Raw genomic sequence first — 24122 nt, 5'->3', positions numbered from 1 at the left:
TGTTCTGAGTCCTTTTGTGGACGTTTATTTGGCTTACATTAAACAGGATAGGTATATTCCTACATCGCATACACACCAACCTTCTTTATTAGCGTTTGTTAATGGCAAACCTATGGATAATCAATGTTTTATAATATGGCTGCTGAAACTGCTAGAAGCAAACAGACCAAGTTTTAATTCTTCCTCTTTTAAGGCAAAGGAAATGTTCAAAGTTGAAACCAGGTCCCAGGTTTCTCACTAAAAGCACAATATCTTTCACACTTACCGCTCAAAGGTTCTGGGAAGTGTGCTCAACTCTTGCAAAGTATCATCTACCAAAAGATCTCAAAATTAGTACCTAAACATTTTCTGTTAATTAAAAATTCGAAGCCATGAGAGTCTAGATGTTGAACAATATTTTATTTATGTTGCAAAATGCCAGACCTTAAAAATCAGTCATTTTGTCTTGAAGTAAAAAAAAGTTACAAAAGATAAATAACCAATTTTTAATGGTATGTTATATATTACCATGTTAATACACTCTATCAAAGTACTGAAGAACATTGTTTTAATGACCCAGGGACAGTTAAGTGTTACACTTTTAACATAAGTAAAAAGTAAATTCCTATCAAAATTTAATGATAAAATAAACATTATTTGTTTTTAAATTGGCTCTAGAGGGCCTTAGAAGTTTATATTTAAAGGAAGTATCCACCAAAATGGAAGATAGATCAATAGTGAGTAGATAATGAGAAAAATCAATTATTATGACATTTACTTTTGGTTTTATTCAAAAGGTCTCTTACATTGTCTCAGATAAGAATCACAATATGAAACTCAGCTAAAAATTCATTTTAGTGTACTAACTGCTTAAGACTACATATAAATCTTCACAGGTAGGTCAAATACACGTTAAAATAGTAATACCGTGTCCTTTAGTTTAAATGTTGAGAACTTCAAAAACATACAGAAGAAAAAAATAATTTTTATATATGTTCCTTTGGTTCACTAAACTTTCTTCTTTTGGGCACTGACTCTTGACTAGAAGAATCAAAGTGATAAAGGACCTGTCAAAAGAAAACAACTATTAAGGATACTTTCCAATTTACATGTTTTACTTTTAGATTATTTTCATGTCTCCGAGGTATGTTTTTGTTCATTTATTCCTTCCTTTTCCTTTTAAAATTATATGCAGTGTAACTATTTCCTACTAAGATAGGCTACAAGAGTTCTTTAAAAAGTAGGGTAAATTTTATTACAGATATAATTTGATGGCTGCTGAAAGTTTTATACTTGTAAAGTATACAAGGTCTTCATTGTTGTTGGAGAAGTCACAAACATAGATCTAACATTATGTCCTAAAATAGTAAAATATTTTGGAGGAATAAGAGGGGAAAAAAAGATTTAAAAATGAGCTACAGGGATCCCTGGGTGGCTCAGTGGTTGAGTGTCTGCCTTTGGCTCAAGGCATGATCCCAGAGTCCTGGGACTGAGTTCCACATTGGGCTCTCTGCATGGAGCCTGCTTCTCCTCCCTCTTCCTATGTCTCTGCCTCTCCGTCTCATGAATAAATAAATTCTTAAAAAAAAAAATGAGCTGCATATAGAGAAACACTCTACCGTTGCACCATGTTAAAATTTAAATTGTTTTCTTCTTATATCCCTGGTACTTAGCAGTGCCTGATAGATATTAGCATTCAATGCACACTTTTAAATGTATGGGAGGACAAATTAAGAAAATTCCTAAAAGTATTCCCTGAGTTACTCAACTTTGATTTTTCTGAAAAAACTCACTAACGATACAAATGAAATATTTTTTTTTAAAGATTTTATTTATTTATCCATGAGAGACCCAGAGAGAGAGAGGCAGAGACACAGACAGAGGGAGAAGCAGGCTCCAGGCAGGGAGCCCGATGTGGGACTCGATCCTGGATCTCCAGGATCACACCCTGGGCTGAAGACAGATGCTTACCGCTAAGCCATCCGGGTATCACAAAAATGAAATGATTTTGAAAAAAAATCAAAGCTTAATACATTGGGAAAAGTTAGACACTATATTAATGAAGTACCAGGTTATTTCATTCTCTTAAGATACGTGAATTGAAAATACTATTAAGTATATTTTTGAGATTACCCCTTCAACGTTTGATTTTTTTAAAAGCAATCTTAGATATTCAGTTGTCTAAATTTTAGTCTAATAATACCAAAAAATTCTAGTTGAAAAATGTAAATATTTATCTCAGAAATGACAAATACATGATCTCATTTGGTAAAATAAGGTCCCAAATACTAAACAACTGTTAAAAAATTTAGGTCAGGAAAATTTTTCTTTCTCCTAAGGTACTGAGAGGAGATGCTATATTTTAAGGGAACAAGTTGATTTGGTAACTTATTTTTATTTCACTTTTGTTCTCTAGGAAGCTCAGATCAAATCTGTGGCCCAATTTTAGCTCTACATATAAAATGGCCTAAATATTCTTTTTTAAAAAGATTTTATTTATTTATTCATGAGAGACAGAGAGAGAGAGAGAGAGAGAGAGAGAGAGGCAGAGACACAGGCAGAGGGAGAAGCAGGTTCCATGCAGGAAGCTTGACGCGGGACTCGACCCCCGGTCCCCAGGATCACGCCCTGGTCCAAAGGCAGCTCTAAACCACTGAGCCACCCGGGCTGCCCATGCCTAAATATTCTTATACTCATTTTCTCATTCTATTCATATTTTTCCAGACATACTGATTTTTATTTATTTTATAAATTCCTCCAGCTACTTCAAATCATTCATGAAAGCAGTAAATATTTACATGGAAAAAATTAATAAACATAGCATATCTTTATTTTAAAATCACCTTATTTTTTAGAATCAATTATATACAAATAAGATTTGGATAATAGTACTCTGAAGTAATATACAGGGATTCTATCTTATTTGTCATTTATAATTTAATTTAGAGGCACCTGGGTGGCTTTGTTGGTTAAGCATCTGACTCTTGATTTCCACTCAGATCATGATCTCAGGGTTATGAAATCAAGTCAGGCTCTGACTGGGTGTGGAGCATGCTTAAGATCGTCTCTCTCTCCCTTTGCTTCTGTCCCTCTTCCCCACTCTCCCTCTCTAAGAAAAATAAATTAAAAATAAACAGAAATAAAATTTAATCTACAATAATGATAGTCTGATATTTGTCATTTTATTCAACCTATATATTATCATAAGACTTACTGTTTTCCCAGATTCGAGTTGATTTCTCTTCCGATTTTCTTTAGAAGATTTTACTGGTTGATTTCCATTAGCCTCCACAAAGATGGAATAATTACTAATTGGTTATTTCTCAAAGAACAATAGCCACTTGATTTTTTAACTATAGGCAACTACATGCAGGTTTTTAAAAAAGCTTCTCTGAGATATAATTCAGATGCCATACAACTCATTTCTTTAAAACTGTACAATTCAATAATTTTAAGTATATTCACAGAGTTGTGCAACCATCATTGTAGTCAATTTTAGACACTTTTATCATTCCAAAAGAAACCTGTGGTTGATTTGTTCCTTCTTCCTTCTCTTCTTTTTAAAATTATACCTTGTATAACTTTCCTACTAAGATAGGATACCTGGGTTCTTTAAATATAGAATATAGATATCACTTCCCTATTCTCCCCTTCTTCTACTTAGCTCTAAGACCTTTTCTCTATAGAAATACCTATTCTGAACTTTCAATGAGTAGAATCATATCATATGTGGACTTTTGTGATTGGTTTCTTTCATTTAGCATATTTTCAAGGTTCATCCAGATTGAAGCATACATTGGTACTTCATTTCTTTTTATAGCTGAATAATATTCCATTGTATGGATATATCACATTTTGTTTCTCCATTTGTCTGTTAATGGATATTTAGGTTTTTCTACCTTTTGGCTATTGTAAATAATGCTATCTATGCAGTTTTTATTTTATTTTTTATTTTTATTTTTTATAGCATTTTCTTTTTTTTTAAGATTTTATTTATTCATGATAGTCACACAGAGAGAGAGAGAGAGGCAGAGACACAGACAGAGGGAGAAGCAAGCTCCATGCAGGAAGTCCGACGTGGGACTTGATCCCAGGTCTCCAGGATCGCGCCCTGGGCCAAAGGCAGGCACTAAACCGCTGCGCCACCCAGGGATCCCTTTTATTTTTATTTTTTTTAAGATTTTCTTTCTTTTTTTTTTTAAGATTTTATTTATTTATTCATGAGAGACACAGAGAGATAGAGAGGCAGAGACACAGGCAGAGGGAGAAGCAGGCTCCATGCCAGGAGCCCGACGTGGGACTCGATCCCCAGACTCCAGCATCATGCCCTGGGCCAAAGGCAGGTGCTAAACCGCTGAGCCACCCAGGGATCCCCCCATGCAGTTTTTAAAGTGATGATTGGATGATGACAAACTATTAGCTTTCGTATTACTATTCTCTAAAAGGAGATACTCATTTTCTGATGTTGAAAATGTACTTTTCAATGATAACTTTCTTAGTGTACATATACTATTAAATATTTTCATTTCTTGCCCTTTCCTAACAAGAATTCAGTCATGAGTCTCAAAATCAGTAGTATTTTGGCAAAGAGTTCATATCCAAAAACACGGGCAACTTCAGAAATGAATTTATGTACCCAAAGTATCTTAATGTCGTATTACAAGAACATCTTGCCTAGTAGTTTTTTCAAATTCTTGCTTTTCGAATAAATAAATAAAATCTTTTTTAAAAAAAGGAGGATCCCTGGGTAGCTCAACAGTTTGGCGCCTGCCTTTGGCCCAGGGCACGATCCTAGAGTCCCAGGATTGAGTCCCTGCGTCGGGCTCCCTGCATGGAGCCTGCTTCTCCCTCGGCCTGTGTCTCTGCCTCTCTTTCTATGTCTATCATGAATAAACAAATAAAATCTTAAAAAAAAAAATTCTTGTTTTTCTCCCTATATCCTAGTAAAGGATACCCATCCTAAGTAGAACTGCCTAGACGACCATTTTGCTGCTAGTTGTACTAATTTTTGAAATTCTTTTATCTCGCTTTCATCAGCATACTTGTTTGAATACTGCCTTCTGACAGTTCTAACTTCCAACTGAGAATGTGGAAAAAGGGATGCCTGGCTGGCTCATTTGGAAGAGCATGTGATTCTTGATCTTGGGGTCACGCGTTTGAGCCCCACACTGGGGACAGGGATTACTAAAAATAATAAAAATTTAAAAAAGGAATGTGGAAAAAGGGGCGCCTAAAATTAGCACTATAATCAACTGTGTGCTGGTAAATGTTTAACAACTAGTTCTCTAGGAGTAACAAATGCTGAATTGAGGCATTTGCTGATTTCCATGCTGTGAATATTCTCATCATGTCCAAATTCAAGCTACCAACATGATGTCACTGAATGAGGAGTTGGGAAGAAATGCCACTGTTAGAGTATGCTATTTGTTTCCTAAATTTAGATGTAATATTTTACAGAATGGTTTTTCTTTACCTCTGAACCTTTGAGTAACTTAAAGGTCTAAAATAAAATACAAATTTCCGTTTAGAAAAAGTAGAAAACGAAAACAAAGCAGTGGGTCTTTTGCTTAAAAACATGAGATTTATTTTATGCAAAATATATACAAAACACTCATTTTTAATGTCTTACTAACAAGACAAACTATTTACAGGATAGAACATGAGATTATTTTGGAATTCTAGGAAATCTCCTTGGGAGTCTGGATGATAGTGTCATTTCTCAAAGTTGTTCCTGAATTCTCTTTTATGTACCTTCAAAAAAACTAACCATTCTTTTCTTCATTCCATGTAGCCTGTTCAAACTCTTATCATAGCCCTGTATCACTGCTTGTTGACCTCCAATTACTAAACTTTTAGCTAAGAGCAGCAATAATGTGTTACTCATGTTATATCTCCAGCACCTAGTAAAGTATCTGACACATAACAGGTGCTTACTAAATATTGGTCCAATAAAGGAAGGATTAAGAACCGAAATAAACTCATATGTGGGAAAAAATTATAAGGTTAGAATGGAAAAAAAATCTAAAGATACACTTACCATTTTATTCTGAAAGATTTTTCCACTTCTTGTTTTGCTTTCAGATACATCAAGTTCAGATGTTTTACTGACTAACTGTTCAACCTAGAAAATAATAATACAAAATCATATAACATAATCAAAACTTTCCATAACATAATAATGAGGCTCCAAAATTCAATAACATAAAATCTAGAATCTTGTTATATTAATGAAAACCATTAATTGTGAATAGTTCTTACTGTCACAAAAAGTGCAAAGCTAAAGGTAGTGAAACTGACACTGTATGCAATTGATAATTCACTGAACTGAAAAATTCCCAAATGATCACCAGGCACTAGACCACTCTTTCAGAAAATCAGAACTTTTTTTTTTAAAGATTTTATTTATTCATGAGAGACAGAGACAGACAGAGACATAGGCAGAGGGGGAGCCTGATGTGGGACTCTATCCCAGGACCCCAGGATCATTCCTTGAGCCAAAGACAGATGCTCAACCACCCAGGTGACCCCAGAAGATAAGAACTTTAGCTTATTCCCACTGGAGAAATGGGATGTACAGAGGAAGGTGGACAATAATCAGTCCCATTATTTTCAAGTTCTTTTTATTTAAATGTTTCATCAAGATTTTACTATCTATGGGAAAAAAATTAATCATGTCTGCTCCAGGCAACAAAAACATATTATATTCTCCATTTGTTTTTTTTTTGTTGTTTTTTTTTTAAGATTTTATTTATTTATTCATGATAGTCACAGAGAGAGAGAGGCAGAGACACAGGCAGAGGGAGAAGCAGGCTCCATGCACCGGGAGCCCGACGTGGGATTCGATCCCGGGTCTCCAGGATCGCGCCCTGGGCCAAAGGCAGGCGCCAAACCGCTGCGCCACCCAGGGATCCCTATATTCTCCATTTGTAAATACAAAAGGTGATGGTTTAATTGCTGAAGATCCTATCTAACTCTGAAATTCTGAAATTTTATGAACAGTATTTATATTACTAAACAAACCCACAATGATATCGACTCAAAACTTTTCAACATATACTTCTCAAATTTTGTTAAAAAGCATTCTTAAGACCTAATATTTTTCTAAAAGACCTTGACTAAATAAGAAAAGCTGAAAAATAACTAAATAAGAATAGTTTTTTCAGAAAAAAAGTTAAAAGTGAGATCAATTATCAAATTTATACCTGAGAATGAGAAATTGAAAGATCTAGACTTTCTTTAGACCTCATAATTTCATCTTCCTCACAAACTAAACTTGGTTCTGTTTAAAGAAAAAAAAAAGAGTTAAAATGGTATAGAACTGAACTGGAAGTGAATTAATCTACATTTTCATTAACTTCTTACCTCCAAGTTCAGAAGATCCAAGGTTTTTTTTCTGCTCTTCCATTTTAGTTTCAACGTCAAAATCCTGTAATGATTACAGGATTACAATCCATGTAATCAACATAATTACATGAGGGAAAAAAAATGGACACATTTCAGAAAGAAATTAAAACAACTGGGTAGAATTATTTATGAACAAATGTGTTTTATGTGAAGGTTAAACATAACGCTACAACTAACTTACACTTTGCTAGAAATAAAGTCCTATAATTACTATGACAAGGTATCACATTTATCCAAAGTATAAACTACTACTTTACTTTGCAGGGATGCTTTAAGGACAAATATACAATTTTCTCAAAAATATATAATGGTTCTAAGAACCCTTAGTTCTTACTTTTTGAGGGCACTAGACATGTTAGGGCACTAGTTCTTTTTGAACTAGACATGTTCACACAACTAATGCTTCTATTATCTCTGAATTTTTTTTTAAATTTAAAAAAAAATTTTTTTTTTTTATTTATGATAGTCACAGAGAGAGAGAGAGAGAGAGGCAGAGACACAGGCAGAGGGAGAAGCAGGCTCCATGCACTGGAAGCCCGACGTGGGATTCGATCCCGGGTCTCCAGGATCGCGGCCTGGGCCAAAGGCAGGCGCCAAACCGCTGCGCCACCCAGGGATCCCTCTGAATTTTTATAAAGATGTTAGCAAACACTCTGAATAAAAAGTGCCCCAACCCTCTTCAGGGAGTTAGTGAAGAGTAAGTTCAGTCACGACATGGCAGAAATAGAAACGAGTTTAACGTCTACTTTATAATTATTTTTCTCTTTGTGACATATGTCAAAGTGCTTTAAATATTTTAAAGAATGCTACATAAATCCCAGTCATACTTGTTTACAATCAATCACTGGGATTTAGGTTTTGAGAATACTATTTCTTTGACTAAATTGGTTGAAAACTGAATTTTCTATTTGTAAGGATGTGGCAGAACCTAAATCAGAAGTCAGTCTCTGAAAAAAAAAAAAAAAAAAAAGAAGTCAGTCTCTGTACATAAATACTGAGGTTGTAATTTAGAATAAAATAACAAGACAACAACAAAGATTAGATTAAAAATAATCATGTTAATGTGAAAGATTTCCTGGGAGTGAGGCAATAAAACAAGTCTTTTTTATACTTCTATTCGTCTATCCATTCAACCAATACTGAAAATGCACATGGTACACCTAAGTGTTAGGCACAGGAGGATTACAAAGATGCAAGACACTTTTCCTGCCTTCCAGGAGCTTCCAGGCTGCTTTGCAGGCCCCAGGAAGTTTAAGTAAAGGTTTAAATGAGCACCTAGTAGGCGTATGGTAGAAAGGATTCCAACATTAGTTGGGGGATTGGAATAGTTCAATGGTTTTCAAATCATGCTCCAGACCAAAGGATTTATCCTCAGAGTCCACTATGAGGGTAGTTGAGGTGGTGAGTGGCCGGGCCTCCAGGACCATTCCCTACTTCACCTAAAATAGTTGTTTTTAAATTTCTGAGAATAATGTTTGCACCAACGTAAAAAGTCTTCAAATGGGGGGATCCCTGGGTGGCTCAGCGGTTTAGCGTCTGCCTTTGGCCCAGGGCGCGATCCTGGAGTCCTGGGATCGAGTCCCACATCAGGCTCCCGGCATGGGCCTGCTTCTCCCTCCTCCTGTGTCTCTGCCTCTCTCTGTCTCTATGTCTATCATAAATAAATAAATCTTTAAAAAAAAAGTCTTAAAATGAAAAGCCTATACTTTAAGGTCCCTACCAACCTTGAGTTTATGATTATAATACAGTATTTATGTAAATATTAATGAGAACTATTAGTCCTTAGAATTGGGTAAACATTTGTTATTTATACTTTATAACTTGTTAAAATGTACTGACACTTATATAATGCTCCTGTTCATCTGCTACATCATCTTTGTCCATGAGAATTTTTTGAAGTGGTGTTTTTAATTGTTTTGGTGATAATATAGCTGAATCAATATTTTCCATTCGTTCTTTCTCAGTAGTCACTTTTACTTTGAAGGTGTGAAAAGGTGTTGGGACTTCTCCCACATTTAAGTACATAGGCTCCCCTTCAAATATCACTCCTTCACAATCACCATCCTTAAAACCTGGAGGCTGGTAATCTGGGGGTGTAACTGGAAAAAATAAGTATAAAACTGTACATAAACACTGAGGAATGAAATTGAAGAGAACATAGTAATATAATAATAATAATATATACAGATTGAAGACATTTCAAATAGTATAGAAAGGCAACCTTTGGGCAGCCCGTGTGGCTCAGTGGCTTAGCGCCGTCTTCAGCCCAGGGCCTGATCCTGGAGACCTGGGATTGAGTCCCACATGGGCTCCCTGCATGGAGCCTGCTTCTCCCTCTGCCTGTGTCTCTGCCTCTCTCTCTTGTGTCTCTCATGAATAAATAAATAAAATCTTAAAAAAAAAAAAAAGGGGGGGATCCCTGGGTGGCGCAGCGGTTTGGCGCCTGCCTTTGGCCCAGGGCGTAATCCTGGAGACCCGGGATCGAATCCCACATCGGGCTCCGGGTGCATAGAGCCTGCTTCTCCCTCTGCCTGTGTCTCTGCCTCTCTCTCTCTCTGTCTGACTATCATGAATAAATAAACAAAATTAAAAAAAGAAAAAAAAAGGCAACCTTTTTTTCCTTCACTTGACTGGCTATAGGACCTTGAATAAATTATATATCATCCTTGATTTGGTTTTCTCATCTGTGAGAAATAATAGTACTTATAATAATATCTACTCCATTGGGTCATTGTGGGTATTAGACAAATTAAAGTTGCAAAATACTCAGACCAGAACTGGAACATTTTAAGTATTCAATAAATGTTAGTTGTTACTGATTTATGTTCTTCTAGAAGATATTACACATGTAAATATATATATTTCATATTACAAAACACAAATAAGATGATACTGTTTTATACCTAGCTGATTTAAAAAAAAAAAAGATTTTACGTATTTATTTTATTTATTTGAGAGAGCGAACATGTGCCTGCATGCATGCTGGGAGCAGGGAGCAGAGGGAGAGGGACAAGCAGGTTGGTGCTGAGTGTGGAGCCCAAAGTGGGGCTCCATCTCAGGACCCTGAGATCATGACTCTTGAGCCAAAATCAAGAGTTGAAGGCTTAACCAACTGAGCCACCCAGATGCCCTACCTACTTGGTTGTTTTTAACATTTTTTAAAATTTATTTTTAATATTCCTTGGATAAATTATCAGTACATCCTTTTTAACAGCTTGCATAGTTTCCTTATAAACCTATAACCTTCCGTGTTTGTGTTAAGTATACTCCCAAGATACTTTTTTAGCTATAAAATTTCTGGATTAACAAGAACGTGCATTTAAAATTTTGATACTGATAAACTGTTCTCTAAAAATGTTGCGCTTATATACATTCCCTCAAGATTTATAAAAGTGCCTGCTTTACCCCACACCCTTGCCAATAATTGGTTTGCAAGTTTTACTGCTCTGGTAAGTGAAAAGTAGCATCTCAACTGTTTCATTTCTTTCTTTCTTTCTTCCTTTTTTTTTAAAGTTTCTTTTTGGGATCCCTGGGTGGCGCAGCGGTTTGGCGCCTGCCTTTGGCCCAGGGTGCGATCCCGGAGACCCGGGATCGAATCCCACATCGGGCTCCCGGTGCATGGAGCCTGCTTCTCCCTCTGCCTGTGTCTCTGCCTCTCTCTCTCTCTCTCTCTCTCTGTGACTATCATAAATAAATAAAAATAAAAAGATAAAGTTTCTTTTTTAAGATTTTATTTATTTATTTATTCATGAGACACAGGCAGAGGGAGAAGCAGGCCCCATGCAGGGAGCCTGATGGGGGACTCGATCCTGGGTCTCCAGGATCAGGCCCTGGGCTGAAGGCGGCGCTAAACCGCTGAGCCACCCGGGCTGCCCTGTTTCATTTCTTTAATTATGAGTGAGGTTGTACCTCACATGGATATGTTCACATCACTGGAAAAGTTTGTGTATGTCTGAAAGTCTATTTTTTCAAGTCTTTCTCAAATACTGACATTAAGTGAAAATTTTATATCAAAAAATACAACTGAGGTGCTTAAAATCATTTGGGATGGTAACCAATTGTTTCAATAATAAAACATATAGGTATAGATGTATTACAAAAAGTACCTTCATCATAGTAAAAAAGTTTCATGGTCAAACAAACATCATTAGGTAAAGGTCCCAGATTTTGCATTAGAATATAAATCTTGCGAATGAGGAGAATACTTGCTTTCTTGGTGTCAGCAGACGACATACTAGATTCACTGCTTTGGTTTTTACTAGAAGAGAATCACACATTAATTTCTTTTATGACACTCACGGCTTCTAATAACATAAATACCCATTTTACTATTTGAGATTTTTATTCCTATTATATCATTAAGTTTTTAAGTTGAAAGTTACCATAAAATGAGTTTTAATGTCACTATTATTAAAATTTAATATCACTAATAATATTATACTAATAATTTTATTTAAATTAATATGCATTTTATATAAGATCTTTAAAGGAAATGAATGATGGACTTTAATTACATTTCTAATCACTCAAGCATACAATAGCTTTCCTATTCTTTGGCTCTGTTTCACAATTAAAATAATATATAATTAGCCATGTAATCTGGGTTTGCAAGCATAAGATAAAGGAATGGTGATGTTTATGAAGTTTCAGAATTAATCCACAAGTTTAGGAATATAGTTTTAATATGAATAAGTGGTAATCTGTAGTGCAAAAAGAAAATGATAAAACAATACCTTATGAAGTCCATGACTGGTCCATTACTAGCGTACTTGAATTTAAATTGGTAACATTCTGAAATTGTCTTTAATAGAAAGCATTACAGTTACGTATCTGATATACAGTACCCGCAGCCAAGTAGCTAAAAACACCTTTTGTATGCCTCCTAATGTTGATTTAATAATTTTTTCTGCCATATTAATCCTTATTGGTCCATTGAATCCTTCAAGTCCTAATTGTAAATTGCCATGGTTTGAGTTTTGGGGCTTCAGTTTTGGAAATATATTTATCCTCCCACTGACTGCAATGTGTATCATATATACCAGAGGGAAGGAACTGCTTAGTAAGCAGTTAAGAGGGGCAGCATTATCTCTTACTTTAGCAGAATGGCTTAAGCACAGGGCTTAAATCCTTGCTATATGTAACCAGATGCAAGTTATTTAAGCCTGCTAGATTTTAGTTTCCCCAGCTAATAAAAGGGGCTGAAAATAGTACCTATCTTTTTTTTTCTTTAATTTTATTATTTATTCATGAGAATACACAGAGAGGAGACAGAGAGAGAGGCAGAGGGAGAGGCAGGCTCCATGCAGGGAGCCCAACGTGGGACTTGATCCAGGGTCTCCAGGGTCACACCCTGGGATGAAGGCTCAGGGCTAAACCGCTGAGCCACCTGGGCCACCTGAAAATAGTACCTATCTTATTGGTGGTTGTGAATATTTAACAAATAGGATAATTTATACAGAGCCCTTAATAAAGTGCCTGGAACACCAAACAATCAAAAAATATTAGTGAATCAACAAGGTTGCTCTTTGAAAAACAAATGTTCAACTATATAAAACATCTGAAACTAAATGAATATTTTCTAAACAATTACTTAGCTTCTGAACAATCAACTAATTCACAGCCTTTGCCCATGATATTTTGTCACCATGGACATATATATATATATTTTTTTGTAAGATTTTATTTATTCATGAAAGACACAGAGAGAGAGAGAGAAGCAGAGACATAGAGGGAGAAGCAGGCTCCATGCAAGGAGCCCGATGTGGGGCTCGATCCAGAGACTGATCTGAGTGCTAGATCCCAGGGCTTAATCCCGGGGCTCCAGGATCACCACCTGAGCCAAAGGCTTAACTGCTGAGCCACCTAGGCGTCCCATCCATGGACATATTTTAAGTGTTAACTGCAAGCATGAGTATCAAAGAGAAGACATATTGCCAGCCCTCTTGAAGCTTTTTTTATTGCTTTCTTTACATTTCAGTGCTCACACAGGAATGGGGATCAGCTCTCTTTAAAAAAAAATCTGCTTCTCCATGACTGAATGAAAAACTGTAAGTATAGTTATAATGGTTAAGTAGTAGAATAGTTAAGCACTAAGATCATGGACTAGCCTTCTTAGGTCCAAATTCTGGTTCTGCCACTGTGAACTTCGGCAAGAAACCTTCTATCTAGTTTCCTTATCTATAAAGTGGAGATGATAATGGTAGTTACCTTATGAAGGTTATGATAAATAAATGAGATAATGCACATAAAGCCTCAAAAAAGAGAGTCTAATAATAGTAGGTGCTCAAAAGGTTTTCCCCTTTTGTTTCTTGTTATTTTATTTTCCCTGTCACTTCTTGAATTCCTTCTTTAATTGTCAGCTAAACAGGCAGATGTGACTGGATTGGGATGAATATTCAAAGAATAAGTATTTTATTTTTGTCAAACTCAACCGGCTTCATAATTCTGTAAGAATATTATATAGAAGCAGAAGTGAGGAGATTTAGGTTATTTCTAATGGGTTTTGGTCCAGGATCAGTCACACAATCTCTCTGGTAGTAAATATATTAATCTGTTTAAAGGTAACAATACAAGCCTTGTCTTACCTCAGGAAAGTCTTTATGAGGTTCAAATGTGAAAATACATGTGAAAGTGAATACAATTAAAAGCATAAGATAAAGGAAAAAAGCATAAGATATTATTATAATTTTATGTTATTTTTAGTTATTAGAGATATTATGTTTCCTTACTAATTTAAGCACACCTACCTGAGGGTCTTCTGGATTGGTGTACACCTATTTAAAAATAATTTATAATTGAGTCATATAAGGCTAAGTATTCAAGGAGAACTAAATTGGATGTTTAAACTATTAAATAGATTCAGCAAAACAAAATACAAATGACCCCCCAAAATATTTTGTTACTTTTTTTCCACTGAATAATCTGTTTGAATAAAGTCACATAATCTAATTGCTGGTTTTAGTGTTATTTAAATAAGCAAGGTCAAATTCGACAGTCTTTTAAAAAGAACATACAATTTAAAAATACTTACAGCTAGAACAACCATCCTTAGCTGAAATATAACAAAGAACAAAAATCTTACTTTTACTCTATAAAATATTTTTTCATGATGGATTATAAGAATTCTTTGTCTTATTTCAACATTTATTCCTAATAAGAAATAATCTTGCAGGAAATATGTATATAAAGCATTACTTTGGAGATCCTTCTTTAATCTCCCAAATATCTATTTCTAGTTGACTTAACTACAGTTTGATATTCATGTCATTGGCTTAAGCAAATATAGGTATTTCTGCTAGTTACAAGGAAAATATATACTGTGAAATATCACATTAAACCTTACCAAAGTAAGAACTGATTTTGAAAAGAGTAAAGTGGAGATCAGGACTCTGCTCATTTAATAAAGGGAAGAGGCTTTGGAGACCATAGGAACAGACAATCAGAAAATTATCCGCTCAAGTAATCTGCCAAAAATCTAAGAGTCATCCTTGATTTGGATCTTTTCCTTACACTCTACAACCAACCCATCAACAAGTCCAATCAGTTCTACTGCCAAATATACCCTGAATCTTTTCATTTCTTTCCTTCTCTGCCATCCTTGTCTAAGCCTCAGTGATTTTTCACCAGTACTGTATTAATAGATTAAACACCATTCTCCTTGATTCCAATCTTATTCTCCTTCCACAGTATATTGTCTTAAAAGCTACAGTGATTTTTAAAAGCCAGAGTGATTTTTAATTTAAAATATAAATCAAATGATGTTATATTTCTACTTAAAACCTTCAAATGGCTTTTATTTGCACTTAAAATAGAATTCCAACTCCCTACCTTTTATTTGCACTTAAAATAGAATTCCGACTCCCTACCGTATTCAGAGTCCTGAATGCCCTGTTTATCTCCCCAGGCTCCTCTAGGCCACTCACCCTCCCCCACTGCTCACTGCATTCCATTCACATTTACACTGGCGTTCTTCTTGTTCCTTTAACTATAAACTTGAACTTTCTGTATTTGCTGTTCTGCTAGGAATATTCTCTCCCAAAGTCAATACCTGGCTGGTTTCTTCTCAATCAAGTCTCAGCTTAAATGTCACCTACTCAGAGAAGCTCTTCTGTCTATCCTATCTAAAGTTACCCCACCTCTCCACCTGCTACACACTTTCTCTCAATATTTTATTGGCATTTAACACAATTGGAAATTATCCGATTTACTTGTTTTATTGACCGCTTTCCCTCTATAGAAGAGACTCCTCTGTTTTGTCGACCACTGTTAGTTCGCCCAGCTCCTACCTAGAATATATAGGTCTAGTATATAGCAGGCACTCAGTATTTAACGAGTCTTAAATATTTGATGCCCTTAATAAAGGAGGTTAGTGACCAAGGATAAAATTTTATCTTTTTTACAATTTTGTTTAGAGCTTGACTTCCTTATATACGCTGATATAAACATAAGTAAATAAAAAGGCTTATAATCTTCAATAAACCCTTACTAATTGAAATTTCACTTATTCAGAATTTGTAACAATTTAACCCAGGCCACATGGAAGTTTATTTTTGAACTCTCACAAAGAAATAATTTATTAAATTATTAGTCTAAACAAAATTGTAGAAGGCATATGAAACTAATAAATGAACTATTTTTAAAGACTTTTAAAAAAATAAATAAGTAAATAAAGACTTTTTATTGGGCAGCCCCGGTGGCGCAGCGGTTTAGCGCCGCCTGAAGCCCAGGGTGTGATCCTGGAGATCCGGGATTGAGTTCCACATCAGGCTTCCTGCATGGAGCCTGCCTCTCTCTCGCTCTCTCTGAATAAATAAATAAATAAACCTTTACCAAAATAAATAAATAAAGACTTTTTATTAATTCACTAAGTTTTTGTAAGTTAATATGTGTTACTAAGACAAGTGTTAACAAAACTGGCTTGGCAAAATTTGTTAAGTATTAATTCTATTGGCTTTAAATGAGTTGAATATTAGTCTTTAAAATGTCCAAATGTTCAAACTTTTGAGTAATTTGAACTGGCCTATGCCCAAGTTAGATTAATGTTTTACTTTGTGAATTGCTGTTACATTTGTAGAGTACAAACTGTAGAAAAAAAGATAAGGAGATGTTGACTTACATATTTTTTTTGTAAAGCATCATAGCATCCTAGCATCCTAAAAAATAATGAAGGATTCATTTTTAGACTGAATGCATTTCCAGGAGAGAATTATTTTAAATAGTCTCTGTATTATCTCAATACCAAATAATATAGAATTATCTATTAAAATTCCTTGTTTTAAAGATTTTTTTTTAAGTAATCTCTACACCCAATGTGGGGCTCAAACTTATAACTCTGAGATCAAGAGTCACATGTGTTACTGATTGAGCAAGCCAGGATCCCCAAAGATCCCTTCTTATCAATCAGCTTAAAATAATAAAACAAAACAAATAATAGCAGAAATATAAAATGTTGATGGAGGATAGCTGGGGATAGAAGGTAAAATATCTGACAGCTACTCATGGGGAACATTATTAGGAAAATGAATTCTGTTCATATAGAACATAAAGGAAATTACTAATGCAAAAATCCAAAAAAAAAAAAAAATCCAAAGACCTGCAAAAATAGTATCTAGTGTTAAAGGGGCAATTACTAAAATTGGGTTATGCAATGAAAGGTATCCAAGGTACAAAAAAAATGTGATTTAAGAAAAAGATAATTTTATATCACTAGGTATTCTTTTACTTACCATTTCACTAACTGTGTAGATCCTGGACAGTTTTTATCTTCTCTCAGAATTTTGACACAAAGATCTAAACACCAAAATGATATCAATATAGAGTTGCTTAAGATAAGTAGACAATTAGAAATTTAAGTGAAGATTATTTTCTTCAGCTCTGTATTAGAGATATATTATTAAATGGCAATGAACTTCCAGATGATAAGTATTACTATAATTTATTTATTTATTAAAGATTTTATTTATTCCTGAGAGAGACAGAGAGAGAGAGGCAGAGACACAGGCAAAGGGAAAAACAGACTCCGTGTTTTGGATCCTGATGTGGGACTCGATCCCAGGACCCCAGGATCACACCCTGGGCCAAAAGCAGGCACCAAACCACTGAGCCACCCAGAGATCCCATATTACTATAATTTAAAAGAAGAAAGATTTTATAAAAACAAATAATCTTTTAATTCTTATTATAAAATGGCATCATAATGATTAAAACACATGTTGATGGGTACAAATTTTAATTTTGAAAAGTTACAGAATACTTAAAGTTAGATATAATGCTTTTACACCATCATCATCCATGAGTCTCAGAATATTGCATGAGCCCTTATTCCAATTAAACACTTGTAAGAGGCCAAAAAGAGAACTCGCTATCAGAGATAGAAACCTGCAAGAAAGCAACAATAATACAATGGAAAGGACTGAGATTTCTGTCTCAGATTCCTTATCTGAAAAATAGGGATAATATCTAACTCACAAGCCTGTGACATGAATTAACAAGATATAATACATAACATAGTGCTTAACATATTGCCCAGCATATAGTTAGTGCACAAAATTAGGTACATACTACATGCTGGGTAATGAATTATTACTGTAGTATAAATAGGCTGTATTATTTTTACTTCCTTAAAATAGCACAAGAACATATACTACCACTATATAAAGCTATAAACAACAGAATGCTGGGATGCCTGGGAGGCTCAGTGGTTGAGCATTTGCCTTTGGCTCAGGGCATGATCCCAGAGTCCCGGGATCGAGTCCAACATCGGGCTCTCTGCATGGAGCCTGCTTCTCCCTCTGCCTATGTCTCTGCCTCTCTCTCTGTGTCTCTCATGAATAAACAAAGAAAATCTTAAAAAACAAAAAACAAACAAAAAAAAACACACCAGAATGTTTTTACCTAGTTTGTCATTTTAAGAGTAATGTCAGGCGAAAAAAATAAAGAAAAATAAATAAAAATTAAAAAAAAAAGAGTAATGTCAGGCAAAATATACTTGAGAAGTTGAGGGAAAATTTTATGATCAAATGCTTCCAAAGGTATTAAATATACTTTATTTATATATTTATTATTTTTTTAAAATATTATTTATTTATTTATTCATGAGAGATACAGAGAGAGGCAGAGACACAGACAGAGGGAGAAGCACTCCTCACGGGGAGCCCGATGTGGGATTTGACCCCCGGACTGGGATCACACTCTGAGCCAAAGGCAGATGCCCAACCACTGAGCCACCAGGCATCCCTTAAATATACTTTAAAAAAAGGTTTATTTATCTCTGTAAGAGACATAGAACACTGTGGGGAGGAGCACTGGGAGAGGGAGAGAGAGACTCAAGCCAACTCTGATCATGGAGCCCCCACTCTGAGCTCAGTCTCATGACCCTGAGATCAGACATGAACTGAAACCAAGGTGCCCCTTGATTACACTTTAAAAAACCTTTTAGTCCACACAAAAATTTGTACATGAATGCGGCATTATTTATAACAGCCAAAGAAAATATGGGGCACCTGGGTGGCTCAGTGGGTTCAGCTATCCAACTCTTGATTTTGGATCAGATCATGATCTCAGGGTTGTGAGACAGCCCTACTGAACTCCACGCTCAGCACAGAGTCTGCCTAAGATTCTCTCCCTCTCCCTCTGCCCCTACCCCCTACTCATGGGTGCTTTCTCTCAAATAAAAAAAAAAATTAAGAAAAACATATGTAACAGGGGGCACCTGGGTGGCTCAATGATTGAGCATTTGCCTTTGGCTCAGGTTGTGATCCCGGGGTCCTGGGATCGAGTCACACATTGGGCTCCCCGCAGGGTGCCTGCTTCTCCCTCTGCCTATGTTTCTGCCTCTGTGTCTCTCATGAATGAATAAATAAAATCTTAAAAAAAAAAGAAAAAAATACGTAATAGCCAAAAAGTAGAAACAACTGAAACAAATCAACTGACGGATAGATGAAAGTGGTAATCTATATAAAGGAATGTTATTCAGCAATAAAAGAGAATGAAGTACTAACTCATGTTACCATATGGATAAATCTGAAAAACATTTTAAATGAGAGAAGCTGGTCACAAAGGACCACATATTGCATGATTTCACTTACATAAAACGTCCAGAATAGGCAAATCCACAGAGACAGAGAACAGATTGGTGGATGCCTAGGACTGGGGAGGTGGGGAAATGGAGAGTGACTTAATGGGTGTGGAGTTTGCTTATGGTGATGAAATGTTCTAAAATTGACTGTGGGAATAGCTGTACACCAATTTGAACACACTAAAAATCATTCAACTGTGCACTTTAAATGTATGAATTGTCAAGTGTATTATATCTCAATAGTTATTATTTTAAAAAATCTCCAAGAAAAAAAATCAGTTTTAAAGTTAGCCCAAATAAAAATATGTTTAAAGATGGGCAGCCTGGATGATTCAGTGGTTTAGTGATGGATGCCTTCAGCCCAGGGTGTGATCCTGGAGACCCGGGATCCAGTCCCACGCCAGGCTCCTGGCAGGGAGCCTGCTTCTCCCTCTGCCTCTCATGTCTTCCATGAATAAATAAATAAAATCTTTAAAAAAGAATGCTTAGTGTTTTTTAAAATTAATTATTTATTTATTTTTATTTCTATTTTTTCATTTTTTTTAATTAAAAAAAATTTTTTTTGGTTTTTAAATAGGCTTCAACCTAGCACAGAACCCACATGGAGCTTGAATTCACAACCCTGACATTGAGACCTGAGCTGAAATCAATAGTCAGACATTTAACCAACTGAGCCACCCAGGCACCTCTAAAGAAAGTTTTTTTTTTTCCTCTAAAGAAAGTTTTAAAATAAACAGTAAATTTAAAAAATCGATGGGCCAGCGGTTGAGTGTCTGCCTTTGGCCCATCACATGATCCCGGAATCCGGGATCAAATCCCATGTCGGGCTCCTTGCAGGGAGCCTGCTTCTCCCTTGGTCTGTGTCTCTGCCTCTCTCTCTCTCTGTGTCTTTCATGATTAAATATATAAAATATTTTTAAAAAATCAAAAGAAACAAAACATAAACATTGTGTTACCATCTAGATATCTTGTTCCATAAGCACATTCTGGAAATATTCCTCTCAAATATGTGATGCAGGATACTGAAACTGCTAGGAGCCTCTTCACCAACACCAAAGACTGCTGCTCTGTTGATATCTTATTGGGAAACACCAAAGCACTCTAAATTCAAGGAAAATTAAAATGTTATTATTTAGATTTGTTAAAAATAACACTTTCTTGAACTTCAAATAGATCTAATTTTGCATAAGCATGATACTTTCCCAAAGAATTCCTAACCATAAAAAAAAAAAAAGAAAAATTCCTAACCATCGTGGTTAGTAATCCCCAGAAAGTCAGGGTAATTCCAGGGTTGCAGCCTAAAGGTAAAATGCAAAAAGTACTTAAGAATTGTGTTAGGGGATCCCTGGGTGGCTCAGCGGTTTAGCGCCTGCTTTTGGCCCAGGGCATGATCCTGGAGTCCCAGGATCGAATCCCACATCAGGCTCCCTGCATGGAGCCTGCTTCTCCCTCTGTTGTGTCTCTGCCTCTCTCTCTCTCTGGGTCTCTCATGAGTGAATGTGTAAAATCTTAAAAGAAAAAAAAATTGTGTTAAAAATCCTCCTGCAGGTTGACTATCTGTGAGTGCATAATACATGATAGCTAACACTGCTTTTCTCATTAGTTACTGACTAGGTTTGACCCAGGTATCTATATCTATGCAAAAATGAGGATTTTATATTTGTGAGGCATGGACATTCATTTCCTAGGAATGGACTGCTGTAAATGATAATCTCATCAAAGCACCAGAAAAGCATTCATTAACACCTAATGTAAATTGAATATGAACCAGTTATTTAATGTGAATCATTAAATATTTAATACAATTCTCCCCTGACTCTAAGTAGTTTAGTAAATATCTTCCTTTCTTAAAATACGGAGTTTCCTGATCTCATTAAATCCTCAAACAGCTGACTCTAGCTTTAGAACATAAAAAGTTGAGACTTCAGAAACAATAAAATTACATATTAAAAATATGGGGTGGCTCAGTGGTTGAACATCTGCCTTCAGCTCAGGGCATGATCCCAGAGTTCCGGATGGAGTCCCACATCAGGCTCCCTTCATGGAGCCTGCTTCTCCTCCCTCTGCCTATGTCTCTCCCTCTCTTTCTCTCTCTCTGTGCCTCTCATTAATAAATAAAATCTTTTTAAAAAACCCAACATATTAAAAGAATAAGAAATCATACCATGGAAGTTCTCTGCAATTGTGCAGTGGCCATCTTCCGATAAAGTCTTTTCTTTAATTCAACCTTGTGACACAAATATGAGCTTTAACTTCAGATCTTATTTTCAACCCTAATATTCTAGTTTACTACATGTAAGATCAAAAGAACTTCACATAAATAAATAAAAATAAATTTTATGTGAGTAATTTCACATTAATTAATAAATTACAGTATTCAAGCACTGACTACATTGCTACAGTTAGGTAGCTATTAGGTAATGAAAACTGCCCATGCCAAATTCTTAAAAATGATCTTAAAATTTTTGTTATAAATTTGCTGTTTCAAAATGACTGAACGAGGTAACGCTCCTGCACTGAACTTTAGCAGGCTCCAGATACAATAACACATTATCCTGCTCTGTGGGACCACCAAAAACGGGAACAGAAAATATCCCAGATTTTGGCCGATTCTGATGTCCCAATTATAACTGATCTTTTCACGTAAGTTTCCTTTTTTTTTTTTTTTTTTTTTTTGGTGCCCAGTTTCACTTTTCTTAATCAGAAAATTCAACTGGAAGACGGCACATTTGAAGCGATCCTGACAGAGCCTGGACTAGACGCCAGAGAGAACTTCGTCTGAAGAGCCTCCCGTGAAAAATAAGAAATAAAAATAACATTTCTCCCGTACGTTCCACCCTTAAAACCTTTAGAAACTTAAAAGTAGTCTAGAGTTGATAGAAAAAGAGATTAAAAAGCAAAAAACAAAAAGAAATATGAGAGAAAACAAAGAAACGTATACATTACGTAACGTCTGAGGGCCAGCGAGAGCGACCTGAAAACCTGCCCCTCCCAGCATGCGCTCCGCGTAGCTTGACGCGCAGGCGCCTTCCCTCAACGGTCACCGCCGAGGCGCGACACCAGTCCTGTGACCTCCAGTTGCTTTCCCGCCTAAGCCGCGCAAGGCGCTCTGGGAATCCCACGGCTGAGGAGTGGTTCTCAGCCGGAGAGATGCCGGATTGCCGGCCGGCTGAGGTTAAGATGCTGCATATGCCAAGCCTTCTCGAAATACTGAATTTTCCCACACTGACTGAAGTATCCTCAACCACCCTTTAATAAATCCCGTTAAGGGGATCCCTGGGTGGCTCGGCGGTTTGGCGCCCGCCTTCGGCCCAGGATGCGATCCTGGAGTCCCGGGATCGAGTCCTGTGCTGGGCTTCTGGCGTGGAGCCTGCTTCTCCTTCTGCCTGTGTCTCTGCCTCTCTCTATGTGTATCATGAATGAATAAATAGAATCTTTAAAAAAATAAATAAATCTCGTTAATTTCTGATTGTTTTCTGACTTTCGATTTTGTTATTGGATCTGCCACGCATGCATTGCTTCCCCACCTTAGTCGGCTGTGTCCAGGAAAGCAGGTGCTCTGGTGGTTTCCTTAGATATTTCTGCTCTGCTGACCGTGGGGACATTGGATGGCTTCCAAAGTAGTTAATGTTTTATTTAGAAACAATCATAAAACCAGAGCTGGTAGATAGTTGGAGACGATCGAAGAGTACAAGCTGTTTACAAATTATTATATATGCAAATAAATTGTTAGCAGTGTAAACATGGCATAATTATTCATTAACTTTGATATGTCTGCATCACCAGTTAGAAAACAGCCACCTCAGTGTAAAAAGATTTGCCTAGAGTCAATCAGGAGAGGAATGAAGTCTAGAACTTTGTTTCAATGAAAAATTGTGAAAATCCCCTGGTCTAGTGATTATTTTGCTTTGTGGTTCTCTCATGCTTAGAGTTTACAAAAGGTTTTCAAAAAATCACTATCTCATTCTTCTGTTACCCCTACTTTGCTTCTTCTAAGACTGTTGTGAGGAAGACACTAGTATTTCTCCTATTTCAGAGATGTGAAAACAGATTGAGGTAAACTTGATTTCCTAAGACCACAACCAATTTCAGCCTCAGCAGAGGGGAAACCATGATGACACCACTTAATAATGACGCGTTAGATTTATGTTGTGCTTCATATTAAATTTACTTTTGGGTTATTGATGACTATAGAAAAAAACAAAAAATATGAAGAAGTAAATAGCTCATCTTGAATCACAGAATCAGAATAATGCTCTAGGGGATGAATAATTTCTCCTCTACTCTCTTAGGGTCTCTGCATGGTCCTATGAATTTAACTGACAGAAAACAGATTAACAGGATTAACAGGAGAAAACATACAAGGTTTGGGGCACCTGGGTTAAGCATTTCCCCTTGGCTCAGGTCATGATCCTGGGGTCCTGGAATGGAGCCCCACGTCAGGCTCCCTCTTCAGCAGGGAACCTACTTCTCTCTCCTGCCTGCGTCTCCCCCTGCTTATACACAGACATACACTCTCTCTCTGTCAAATAAATAAAGTCTTAAAATGAAAAAGAAAAGAGGGATCCCTGGGTGGCGCAGCGGTTTAGCACCTGCCTTTGGTCCAGGGCGCGATCCTGGAGACCCGGAATCGAATCCCATGTCGGGCTCCCGGTGCATGGAG

At 36.1% G+C, this 24122-nt stretch overlaps 1 protein-coding gene and 1 long non-coding RNA gene across 4 annotated transcripts in view; one reads left to right on the top strand and one right to left on the bottom strand.

Annotated features, from left to right (window-relative positions):
• Positions 1–24122, top strand: part of LOC144280386 (uncharacterized) — a 41427-nt gene that overhangs the window by 534 nt on the left and 16771 nt on the right. For all 3 annotated transcript variants that reach the window (XR_013348793.1, XR_013348791.1, XR_013348792.1), the window contains exon 2: positions 13361–13430. This is a non-coding gene — a long non-coding RNA (uncharacterized LOC144280386). The remainder of the gene's footprint in view (positions 1–13360; positions 13431–24122) is intronic.
• HORMAD1 (HORMA domain containing 1) lies at positions 379–22492 on the bottom strand. Its single transcript, XM_077842393.1, has 15 exons — positions 22401–22492; positions 21624–21686; positions 20416–20560; positions 17109–17172; positions 16499–16535; positions 14414–14434; positions 14130–14156; positions 12117–12184; positions 11490–11641; positions 9223–9482; positions 7342–7405; positions 7182–7258; positions 6017–6100; positions 3194–3265; positions 379–1046 (listed from the first exon to the last, which is right to left on the bottom strand). The coding sequence occupies exons 1-15, from the start codon at positions 22455–22457 to the stop codon at positions 966–968; spliced, it is 1272 nt and encodes a 423-aa protein (XP_077698519.1). The 5' UTR covers positions 22458–22492; the 3' UTR covers positions 379–965.

This window comes from Canis aureus, chromosome 12 (assembly GCF_053574225.1).
Source record: "Canis aureus isolate CA01 chromosome 12, VMU_Caureus_v.1.0, whole genome shotgun sequence".
Taxonomy (NCBI): domain Eukaryota; kingdom Metazoa; phylum Chordata; class Mammalia; order Carnivora; family Canidae; genus Canis; species Canis aureus.
The sequence above is the reverse complement of the archived record's forward strand: the minus strand, read 5'-3'. Positions and strand labels throughout refer to the sequence as shown.

Coding starts and splice junctions, on each gene's coding strand:
- HORMAD1 (XM_077842393.1), bottom strand. CDS start 22,457: ATGCTGGGAGGGGCAGGTTTTCAGGTCGCTCTCGCTGGCCCTCAGACG. Junction 14,435..16,498: donor ATGCTTTACAAAAAAAATAT/GTAAGTCAACAT, acceptor GTTATATTTCAG/CTAAGGATGGTTGTTCTAGC. Junction 3,266..6,016: donor AAATCTTTCAGAATAAAATG/GTAAGTGTATCT, acceptor ATCTTTGTGGAG/GCTAATGGAAATCAACCAGT.